General features: G+C 33.5%; 1 protein-coding gene across 1 annotated transcript in view; it reads left to right on the forward strand.

The window, feature by feature from the left end:
• The window catches only part of LOC106055460 (tubulinyl-Tyr carboxypeptidase 2-like), a 17,770-nt gene continuing 5,363 nt past the window's right edge, over positions 1-12,407 (forward strand). Inside the window, exons 1-9 of the mRNA XM_056022676.1 lie at positions 1-183; positions 2,433-2,675; positions 4,785-4,990; positions 7,010-7,101; positions 9,259-9,315; positions 9,728-9,802; positions 11,009-11,180; positions 11,406-11,451; positions 11,959-12,038. Of these exons, the coding sequence (XP_055878651.1) occupies positions 2,666-2,675; positions 4,785-4,990; positions 7,010-7,101; positions 9,259-9,315; positions 9,728-9,802; positions 11,009-11,180; positions 11,406-11,451; positions 11,959-12,038 (738 nt within the window). The 5' untranslated portion in view covers positions 1-183; positions 2,433-2,665. The remainder of the gene's footprint in view (positions 184-2,432; positions 2,676-4,784; positions 4,991-7,009; positions 7,102-9,258; positions 9,316-9,727; positions 9,803-11,008; positions 11,181-11,405; positions 11,452-11,958; positions 12,039-12,407) is intronic.

A 12,407-nucleotide genomic window follows, 5' to 3' on the forward strand; every position in this document is an offset into this window, starting at 1 on the left:
GTTATAGTTTTGGCACCAGCAACGATATGTAAACAAAAAGTGACATTCATAGATCTAGATAACTCATTCACTAACAGTAACACTGACACTGCTATAGATCATCTTTACTTTCTTTAGCCTCTTTTGGAATCCTTATAAATTTTACTTGAAGAAATTGCCATTGCAGCATTAGCGATTATCTTGGTAATTACCATTATCTTATATGATACAGACGCTACTTCAAAAGAGAAGAGACATTTACTATCATTTAGACTTAGTGTCACTCTGTCACTTAGGTCTTAGTACTCAGTCTTAGACATTATTTAATAATAATTTATTAGATCTAGTACCATTAGTAAACTACTAAAGTATCATATTAAAATATTATGATAATTCTCTCAATTGATATTATGATTACGTTACGTCCTACGTGTCATGCATTTTAATCAATATCATTTAGTATGATTTAGTCATTAGTCATGCATATGATATTTAAATTAACTAGATCTAATAACTAACCAATCAATGACCTAAATTCTGCCAAATCACTGGTTTTCCTGGCTAGCTCAGGCAACCCATTCCATGCTCTAATACCGCTTGGGATTAGAATTAGATCAAGATTCTAAGATTTGTACTGTTAGAGTGTTAGTAGTCTAGATCTATTTTTACTTATAAAGTAAAAGTTATATAGTTAATATAGATAATAAATTAGGAGTGTAGCCTACACTAACTGTAGGTCGTGCATTAGACTGACTGAGTGACTGACAAGACTCTCGTCTCTAGTCTAGACTCTAGACTAGACTACTCTAGACTCTAGACAGGACTAGAATTCGTAAGTCTATATTTGTGACGTCACACCATGTAAGAGTGGCCATATGGCATTAAAGTAAATTACGACTCATTTTTACTGATATTTAATCTAGCTAGATTCTAGGACATTCAAATTAAAGCTGATTAAAAAGTGAAGAAGCAGTAATACATAAAACACTGATCCATAATTCACAAATACAAAAAACAAAACCTAATATAAAATACTCAATCATTTTCTGATGTTTCAATTAACCAAACAATAATTAACATTAATAATAAACATAATTAACATGACCGCTACTTTGACCTTACACGCTCACTAGCTGTGATGGGAAGTCAAGTGTGACTCTTTACTAATTAATTAACAAATATATTAAAATGTTGAAAGGATAATTTATGACAATCATCTTGTATGTAATGGATGGCTGCCTGGTCGTGCGGTTTGCACGCTGGACTTGTTGTTCGGATTTATTGATGGTCGAGGGTTCAAATCCTGCCCGCTCCCATCCCCTGTCGTCATGTGGGAGGTTTGGACTAGGAAGTAAACTATCTTCAACTCTGAAGGAACATCCGAAACATGTTAAACATTTAACATTTAAACAAATGTTGACAGTTGTTGACTTGTAGCACCAAACTGAATAACATCTTTGTGAACAAAATAAATGTATCTTTTATTACAATGACATGTAGATAAATTCAACTTGAAATGACATGAAATAAATGTAGTACAGATTGTAACAATAATATAAAATGGTATTTTGAACAAAATCTAACTCACTACAAAAACATGTCTTTCCACTCTGGCATTCTGGAGTCTTCTAGCCTAACCAAGACAGCTGACGACAGTGCCGCTTATCATTCACAATCAATCACTAACCTCTTCGTCAGCATCACTGTCTAGCCACCAACCAATCGCTAACGTCTTCTCACCACCACCATAGAAACACACATACACACTCTCCATAGCAGTATGATATCTTGTACATTAGAGATATGCTCCTTTAAAAATGAAAATTATTAATCCTAATTCTATGCATATCCCTGTGATAATATAGTCTACTAACTTAGAGTCTTCTACCTAAAGTCTACTAGCTAGAGTCTTCTACCTAAAGTCTATTAACTAGAGTCTACTAGCTAAAGGCTGCTGCCTAGAGTGTTCTAGCTAGAGTCTACTGCCTAGAGTCTACTGCCTAGAGGCTACTACCTAGATTCTACTACCTAGAGTCAACTAGCAAAAGTCTACTGCTTAGAGGCTTAAGTTTCTTCTTTATGCATAAATGCATTCAAATATTTGAAAAGCTTTGAGAATATTGTAGACGATAAATCAACATCTATTTGTAAATTATCGTTGAAAGGATGAAAGCAAACACAAGATTTGGGCCTTCGATAACGTTTGTTTATTCATGGCGGCGCCATCTTGCAGAACTACTGCAGTTCACAACAAAAGGGAACATAACTAATATTAACAATGTAACATAACTCAAATAATACATGTAAACAACTTCCTTACCTTTCCATCAAGAAACATGTTTATGAAATCAATGCAAGCATAACGACATAACAACAGAATCATTTTACTCACAACAGTATATCTTAGTCACAGAAGATCTAGTAAACTCCCTACATTTATTTTGTATTCACAGTGAGAGTGTGGTGCTGCAGCATCACAAAAGTAAATTCAATGAGGACCAGTGAACCTGTGGAAAGAGTGGTCAATCAAATCGCCTGACATTTAGACCTTTCAAGGCAAATCTCATGGTTAAATGGCTCAGCCTTGTCTACCAATGTGAACATTTTAAACATCAAGCATGGTGATTGCCTCCCGTATAGTTGTATTCAAGGATCAGATTCTTTTAGAAATCCAAATCTGAACTGCATGAAAATGAGTAAGACTTTTACATCCTTAATATTTTAATAAAGTTTAGCATTGCAGATAATGTTAAGGTCAACTGTTTCTATGGCAAGTGTTAATGAGGGTGTCATGTGGCCAGCACAACAAACATTCACTGTACTTTCCCCATCCAATGTCAATAACCAATCAAATACTCATTTATAATTTTAACAAATTATAAACTGTACTTTTACTCTTGGTCCTAATAAATGTAAAAATAAATGGCTTCAGAAAAATGCTAGTCTGCGACTAATATTAAATAAGTACTATTGTGAAATAAGTAGTCATTAAATGCAGAGTTAAACAAGGGTATCCTAGTTAAGTGATTGATGGCTTGACTGGCTGCATTGGTCATTTAGTTTTCACTTTTAATTGCTGATTTAATGGTTCAGGGCACAAGTTCTGACCTCCATTTTATTATATGATCCTGGAGTTCAGAGAACACTGTTCTAGCTATCTATTGGCTACTTTATGTTATCTGGAGAAATTGTTTTTCTTATAGCTATTGTAGTCTGAAATGACAATGAAACTCTAGTCAACTGTGCTCATGCCTGAAACCTAGTATTGAGAAAGGAATATAATAAACTATGAACACAAATGTTCTGTTGACAAAATGCTATAAGGACAAGAGCTTCACGTGATTTACTGTTTTAAGCCTGAGCTTAAAAAGCTCCTTAAATGATTTGAACTCTCTTTTAGGCTCTGGCGGAGGCGCAGTGGCTGAGCGGTAAAGTGCTTGACTTCTGAACCGGGGGTTCCGGGTTTGAATCCTGGTGAATACTGGGATTTATAATTTTGGATCTTTGGGTGGCTCTGAGTCCACCCAGCTCTAATGGTTACCTGACATTAGTTGGGGAAAAGTAAAGGTTGTTGTGCTGGCCACATGACACCCTCATTAACCATAGGCCACAGAAACAGATGACCTTTATGTCATCTGCTCTATAGACCACAAGGTCTGAAAAGGGACCTTTACTTTACTTTAAGCTCTGAAGTCCATAACCATTTAGCTATTTAGCTTTTGTTTTCTCCTTTTTTAGCGGCTTCCGAAAGGGAAAAGATGCTATTAGTTTTGTGTGTCCTGTCTGTCCGTCCGTCCTGTTTAGATCTCAGAAACTAGAAGAGAAAATGAAAATCGGACATCATGATATTTTAGACCATTCAAAGTTCTGATGCAACGGCTCCTTTTTTCTTTTCTGAAAGTGAAAAATTTAATTTTTTAAATCAATTATGCAAGTAGTTTTTTCATAAAAATACAATATATTTACAACTATTCACTATTAATAGTAACAAACACTGGAGGCTTTTTAGTAAGGGAGATGACCATTTACCTTTTTTTTTAACACATTTATGCAAAAGGTTTGAGATTTTTGGTATAAAAATAATTTTTTTTTATAATTGTATTGCTACGTTATGTAAGTTCTGTCATACTAAATACTACATTTACAAAAAATATTAACTTTTTTTTTAAAAGATAGCAAATCTTTTTACTATGCAAATAAGTTGGACATAATTTAAAACAACAATTAATAAGTAGTTTTTTTATATTATCGTGTGAACTGCGGAGAATTAATACTATCATTGAACACAAAACTAAAGGAATTTTTTTTTTTTTTTCTTGAGGCTTTGAATAAGAGACTGACCCTTTACAAAACAGTTAGATCAATTAGATACTCATTATAAGACATCAGTTAGGCCAGGTCAACATCTAACTTCACATTCACTTTTACCTATCCCTTGATCTGCTGGACCTTTGGGGCACCACACAGGATCTGTCAACCTTCTTTCTCCATTCTCCTCTGTCATTTGCCTTTGATAGAATTTCATTATGATATTCTTTCTGAAAATATTGAAACTTGCCTTTTTACCACTTCTGGTAGAATTTAATACAGATATTCTTTTGAAAATATTGAAACCTGGCTTTTTTCCTGCCTGGGTGGACCACTTCGGGGGCTGATTTTGAGTTTGTGTTTCCACACAAACTGTCTTTGTAGCCTTGTTTTTTATTGAATCAAATATTAATCATTGTAATATTTAGTATATTTTTTAAATAGTGTTATATGTCCTCTGTAATTCCTCAGTTGTAAAAATCTTGTTGTTTTGTCAGTAAGGTCAAAGTCAATGCTGAAGGTCAATGTATCAGAGGACAAGGATGAAGCCCAAGAAGAAAATGGCGTACTTTTCTGGGTAAATAAAAGCGGATTCCCCATTGATTCGGAAACCTGGGAGCGGATGTGGGATCACATCACAAAGATCCATCCAGATGGCATTGATATTGTTAGGAAGCTGCGCCACAAGCAGGATTTGCCTCAGGTACATTGGACAACGCTCCTCAATATTTTGATAATGAAATCCCCTGTTACAAATGTAAACATGCGCTTTAAACATTATCATGTGCTCTTTATCTTTAAAGAGAGAAAAAACTGACATAAAATAAAGTGGAATCTAATTTTGAATTCAGGTAACCATTTCCCATTAGGAATTTTTCACAATTATTGATTGTGTTATTTTTGTCAAATTTTTTATGTAGATAAAGTAGAACCTAAAAGTTAACACATAAAAAACATTATTAAGGTTGAAAGAAAACCTTTTTTTTTTTATTACTGATATATCATTCATTGTGTTGGACAACATGTCCCTAGTGGTCTGTTGACTCTTGTTTTCAGCTGCTTGTCTCACTTGTTAAGTTCCATAGTCTCTAAACATTCAAGTTATCTTCCGTTGTTTAGTTTCAAAGTTGTCTTAGATGAATTACTATCCTTAATGTTCAAGCCACCCAATGCTCGATTTTTGTAATAGTCCTTGTAGTTTTGAGATGTTTTCAGTGACTATCCTAGCTACTAAAAACTCAATCTCATCCTCTATGGCTGCAAACCAGTTTGACAGTGGCTGTTTCTTAATCACAGCTAACCCTTAGATCTTAGTGACTTAGGGCTCTTCTTTCATCCGCATGATTTATAGAAGATGATAGCTTCCTCAAAATTTTCATTTTGAAAACATTTTCTTTAATGACAAAATAAAAACCTGATACAAGTACGTTTTACTTTTGAAGATATTTCAGTTGACTCTTATCTAATACAGACGTTACTTCAAAAAAGAAGATGATTACGTCCTACGCGTCATGCATTTAGTCATGCATATTAACCAATGACTTAAATTCTGCCAAGTCACTGGTTTTCCTGGCTAGCTCAGGCAACCCATTCCATGCTCTAATAGCACTAGGGAAGAAGGAGTATTTGTACAAATTTGTCCTAGCATATGGGATGAGGAATGTGCCTTTATCTTTGTGTCTTTCAGAGTATTTTATTAAATTTTGTTTTTTGTATTTGAAGATTATGGTTCAGTGTTTTATGTATGATTGCTACTTTACTTTTGAGCCTTCTGTCCTGAAGGCTTTCTAAATTTAGTGATTTTACTAAAGGTGTTACTCTAGTCAAATGTGAATATTCGTTTGTTATGAATCACACTGCTCTATTTTGTGTCTGTTCTAGTTTCTTAATGTTTTCTTGAGTTGAGGGGTCCCAAACGGAGGATGCATATTCTATTATTGGCCTAACCAAGGTTAAATAACATTTTAGTTTTATGTTCTTATTTGATTTATAGAAATTTCTTTTAATAAATCCTAATGCTTTGTTTGATTTTTTTGTAGTTTCATCAATATGTGGATTCCATGACAGTTTTTCATTTATTATAACACCTAGGTATTTTGCGTTTTTAGTCTGTGTTACTGGTTTGCCATGAATAAGATAAGTGGAATTAATTTGTTTTAGTTTTTTTGTTACTCTTAACAGCTGACATTTTTCTGGGTGGACTCTTGATTGTCCAACATTTCCTAATCCGACACACTAGCAATCTGATGCAGGGCCAACATAAATTCATATAGTTTGTTTATTTTTAATAATGTAGGTAGGGTGAATTGTAATTTAGTGCAGTGTGTCTAAGCTGAAATCATGGTTTATATTTTTTAGATCCATAAATTTTTCTTTTTCATCTTGTGTTCATTTTATACCCTTGAAAGTTTATTAGAAAATTTCATTACATCATCAATAGAATTTTCTACACATACTGTTAAATTCTTTGAAGTACAGCTTACCTTTAGTTATTTGACATTTTTGGCAATCTGACAAACTCCTAGGTCTCGTCAAACTCCTTGTCCCGTAACTGTCAGACTATCAAGAGTCAACTATAGTTTGAAGACAGGCTTTTTATATCCAAAAACTATCTTTAATCTTAACAATATGTTTTTTCTGCCTTAAAGTAGTCTTTCAGTGACCTCAGTTTTCAATTTTCATTTTGACTTAATTGATTTTATTCCTATTTACCACATTGCAGGTACCTATTCCCCAACCTCCATTGTCTTTCAGTCCAACTGTCTCCATACCAGACAGACTCAAGAAAATTCAAGAGTATATGACTGAACTCCAGTATCCTTTATTTTCATCATCGAAAATTTTAGTTGCTAAAATTTCTTCTTCTCATGTGAGATTGCGTGATCTTAGATTGTCAGCTAGGCAGCAGTTGTTTAATTTCAGAGTTATCCCTCCTAGATCAATTACTATCCCTAGTTAATGAGTTTCATCTACCCAGGTTTAGTGTTAAAGCGCCCTATAATCGCTTTTGACAATCATTTCCCTGGATTTTTTTTAGATGTTTTAAGTGAATATCCTTACCACTGGAATATCCCACCTCATCCTTCTCAGGTGAGGTTTTGTGATCCGAAACCATCAGCTAGACAGCAGTTGTTTAATTTCAGAGTTATCTCTCCTAGATGAACTGCTATCCCTTGTTAACAAGCTTCATCTATCCGGGTTTAGAGCTAAAGCTCCCTATACTTGCTTTTGGCAATCATTTCCCTGGATTTTTTAAAGATTTTTTAAGTGAATATCCTAACTACTGGAATATCCTCACCTCATCCTCCATGACTGCAAACCAGTTGGCCCCCTGTTGTTTATTTGGTATTCACAGCAGACCCTTATATCTGAGGATTTTTTCCTCTATCTGCCACCTGGAGATGTGCAGGATAGCAGACGCTATCTCGTCCAAGATTTGCAGAAGTTAACTAGTGACATCATTTGTGTGTTCTGTAAAGTTCATGACTTACTGATGATAAGATAAGTCTTCGATAACTTGGTTCATTGATACTGATGATAAGATATGTCTTCAATAACTTGGTTCATTGATACTGATGATAAGATATGTCTTTGATAACTTGGTTCATTGATACTGATAATAAGATATGTCTACGATAACTTGGTTCATTGATACTGATGATAAGATATGTCTTTGATAACTTGGTTCATTGATACTGATGATAAGATATGTCTTCGATAACTTGGTTCATTGATACTGATGATAAGATATGTCTTCAATAACTTGGTTCATTGATACAGATGATAAGATATGTCTTCAATTACTTGGTCCATTGATACAGATGATAAGATATGTCTTCAATAACTTGGTTCATTGATACTGATGATAAGATATGTCTTTGATAACTTGGTTCATTGATACTGATGATAAGATATGTCTTCAATTACTTGGTTCATTGATACAGATGATAAGATATGTCTTCAATAACTTGGTTCATTGATACTGATGATAAGATATGTCTTCAATAACTTGGTTCATTGATACAGATGATAAGATATGTCTTCAATAACTTGGTTCATTGAAACTGATGATAAGATATGTCTTCGATAACTTGGTTCATTGATACAGATGATAAGATATGTCTTCAATAACTTGGTTCATTGATACAGATGATAAGATATGTCTTCAATAACTTGGTTCATTGATACTGATGATAAGATATATGTCTTCAATAACTTGGTTCATTGATAGTGACGATAAGATATGTCTTCAATAACTTGGTTCATTGATAGTGACGATAAGATATGTCTTCAATAACTTGGTTCATTGATACTGACGATAAGATATGTCTTCAATAACTTGGTTCATTGATACTGACGATAAGATATGTCTTCAATAACTTGGTTCATTGATACTGACGATAAGATATGTCTTCAATAACTTGGTTCATTGATACTGATGATAAGATATGTCTTCAATAACTTGGTTCATTGATACTGACGATAAGATATATCTTCAATAACTTGGTTCATTGATACTGATGATAAGATATGTCTTTGATAACTTGGTTCACTGATACTGACGATAAGATATGTCTTCAATAACTTGGTTCATTGATACTGACGATAAGATATGTCTTCAATAACTTGGTTCATTGATACTGACGATAAGATATGTCTTCAATAACTTGGTTCATTGATACAGATGATAAGATATGTCTTCAATAACTTGGTTCATTGGTGCACTCTTTTGTTTTTAAATTACTGTTTTGTTAATACATAATTAATTACATACAGAAGCATAAGTGCGATTTTAAATCTATATTTTAATATTTTGAAAAATAAAAAAAATTAAATTTATTGACTTTCAACATTTTTTAAAAATGTTAATATGCAATAATATTTTTTTTATAGTTCTTACTTAAAATGGATAGCGACATAGGTACGATAAAGATATAATTTTCATATATTTCCCTTTAATAAACCCCTTAGATATAATCATACAGGTACACAGTTTTTTGAAATTCGAAAATGTCGACCAGTTTCAGGGTAAGTACACATTGAACCTTTAATGTCTTTTCACATCAGTCTATGTAGATTTAGAATTATTTAACTTTGTAAAAAAAGCAACAAAATTTTGGTCAAAGAGAAGATAATTCAGATTTTACACAATTTATTTCATTTAATTGTTCCCGTTGAAGGCAAATTATATTATTATAATTATTATTTTTATAGTTTGATTCTCTTATAATTTACATTTGTTCTTCAAAATAAAAATATTCTTAAACCAAAACTTTAATTTTTAATTGTATGTTTCTTAGTGCATATTTTTCTCATGGATTTATATAGGCCTACTGGCTATAGTAAGTTCCCCTTAAGTCACCTTAACTCTTGTTCTATTTGTTGCATTGCTTTGAAAACCTGAATGAAATGGACAATACAGTTGTCTTTAATCCTCCAGGTTGATGGAGTCTGCCAAAGAAATGATCCGAGAGGCTCTGCCCATAAAGTGTTTGGAAGCTGTGGTTCTAGGAATGTATCCTTCACAAACATAGTTTGTCTTGTTTACCATAAATGTTTCACTGTTTACCATAAATGTTTCACTGTTTACCATAAATGTTTCACTGTTTACCATAAATGTTTCCCATTTCACTTGTCTCTGTTCCCTAGTCTATGTTCACTAGTCTGTGTTCCCTAGTCAATCTTCTCTGTTCCTTGATTTGTTGTAAAGTGTTTCAGATGTTTTGGATGTTCCTTAAGAGCTCAAGATAATTTACTTCCTAGTCCAAACCTCCAGCAGGACGGCAGCAAATGGAAATGGGCAGGGTTTGAACCGGGGACCATACACAAGTCCAAACAACAGTCCAGCAATAATAACGCATGACCAGCCAGCCATCTGTGTTTAATTTTATGTGTTCACTTGTGTATTAAGATTGACACGACTTGTGACTGTGACCCGCCCCCTCAACTTAATTTGAGTTTCTGAATGTTTACTTATTTATATCCCTGGATTTTTTATAATCTGCTTGCAATCATGAATGGCTGCTTGGTCATGTGGTATGCCCTCTGGACTGTCATCTTGATTGTCCTGGTTTCACACCATGCCTGCTGCCATCCTGCCTGAGGTTTGGCTAGGATGTAATAATCTGGATGGCTGCCTGGTCGTGCAGTTTGCGCGCTGGACTGTCGTTCGGATTTATCGTCTGTCGAGGGTTCAAACCCTGCCCGCTCCCATCCCCCGTCGTCCTGCGGGAGGTTTGGACTAGGAAGTAAACTATCTTCAACTCTGAAGGAACATCCGAAACATGTAAAACAAACAAACAAACAATCTTTAATTCTGAAACATCTAAAACAAATAAATAAAACAATGGCTATGCTGTTCTTTCAACTTTAACATAATTATCATCTTTAACATAAATATCATATTTAAACCTTAATTTTTGTTATATTTTTATTAATCCCTAATCATTCCAATAACTATGATGAATAACAATGGAAATTTATTTCATATTTTATTTAGTATTTGTTTGTTTTTTTTTGTTTTAAATATTTTAAATATCTGTTTCATTGAATAATGTCCAAACTTTTGATTTAATGTATATTATTATTACTAATCAAAGTAAAAATCTTTCCAATGCTTTAAGCTTCAGTTTTCAAAACAAGAATATTTTACTATCAAACTGATATTTTTCAATTTTCATTTTTTTTTAATATTATTATGTGAACTTGACCTTTAAAAAAGATTTCTGACTAATGGGATGGCAGGAGTGGAAAGGTTTACCATTAGCTTCAAAACTGTGTTTAATGACCACCAGCACCGCCATGTTGTTCTAGGCATCTCTTATGCAGGGCACTACGGAGCTATTGGCATGAGTCGCCGAGATGATCTTATGTACAAACCTTTGGAGTTCAAGGTAAGCCACCGTTGAAAATCATGTTCACATAATTATATTTTCTAGGAAGGTATGCTTTTCACCTGGAAAGTCTCACTTCTCAGAAAAATTGCAAACATAAGCTTTTCCTCTTTGCTGCTTCAACTGTGGAGTTTCTGATTATAGTGCTTGATGCTAAATAATACATTCTCATGCCTTCCCAGAATGCATTACTAATTATTAAATATTATTTTTTTTTGTCCTCAGAGTTTGGCTGACCTTGTGCTGAATTTTGAGAAAAGCTACAAAAAATGTAAGTTCTGGGAGAATCATTCGTAGCAAATAATTTTAACAAATTTCTAGGGCTTTGGAAATTATTCCATCTAAACTCAATAGGTACAATTTGGAGTCGATACATACTAGCAATGATTTCATTAGGTACTATTCTTAGCAGACGATATATTCTAAATGTTAATAGTCTAATGTTAACTGTTTAGTACGAATATTGGAAATTGTGTGTGTGATATTTGTGTTGACTATATTGTATCATTTCTGAAGAGAGACGCTGGTGAAAAGTGAATTCAAACAGATCCCCGCTGCAGGCAACGGCTTTGCTTGAGATGTCAAATCATGTAGCTAGTTTGCTGGACTTGCATAGCCGTGTGAAATACTTCACACTTTTTTAAAAATCTAATCCTCGGACTGAAAGACATTCGCCTTATTATTATTTTAGCATTTACCTGTTTCAAAACATATTTTTTTCCCTTTTAAATTGCATCATAAGGAACATATGTAATTTATCCGTCATCTTGTATTTCAGATTGTCACAGTGTCAAGAAAATCAAAGTTGGATTACCAATCATCCATGATCCACATTCCTATGAAATAATCAACTGGAAGGTAAACTTTTGTTTTCCCAGTAGCTAGACCTTTAAATATTCCTTCATACAAAATGAAGAGTTTCCCAGTAACTAGACCTTTAAACATTCCTTCATACCAAATGAAGAGTTTCCCAGTAGCTAGACCTTTAAACATTCCTTCATACCAAATGAAGAGTTTCTCAGTAACTAGACCTTTAAACATTCCTTCATACCAAATGAAGAGTTTCTCAGTAACTAGACCTTTAAACATTCCTTCATACCAAATGAAGAGTTTCCCAGTAGCTAGACCTTTAAACATTCCTTCATACCAAATGAAGAGTTTCTCAGTAACTAGACCTTTAAATATTCCTTCATACCAAATGAAGAGTTTCTCAGTAACTAGACCTTT

Source organism: Biomphalaria glabrata, chromosome 3 (genome assembly GCF_947242115.1).
Source record: "Biomphalaria glabrata chromosome 3, xgBioGlab47.1, whole genome shotgun sequence".
Lineage (NCBI taxonomy): Eukaryota > Metazoa > Mollusca > Gastropoda > Planorbidae > Biomphalaria > Biomphalaria glabrata.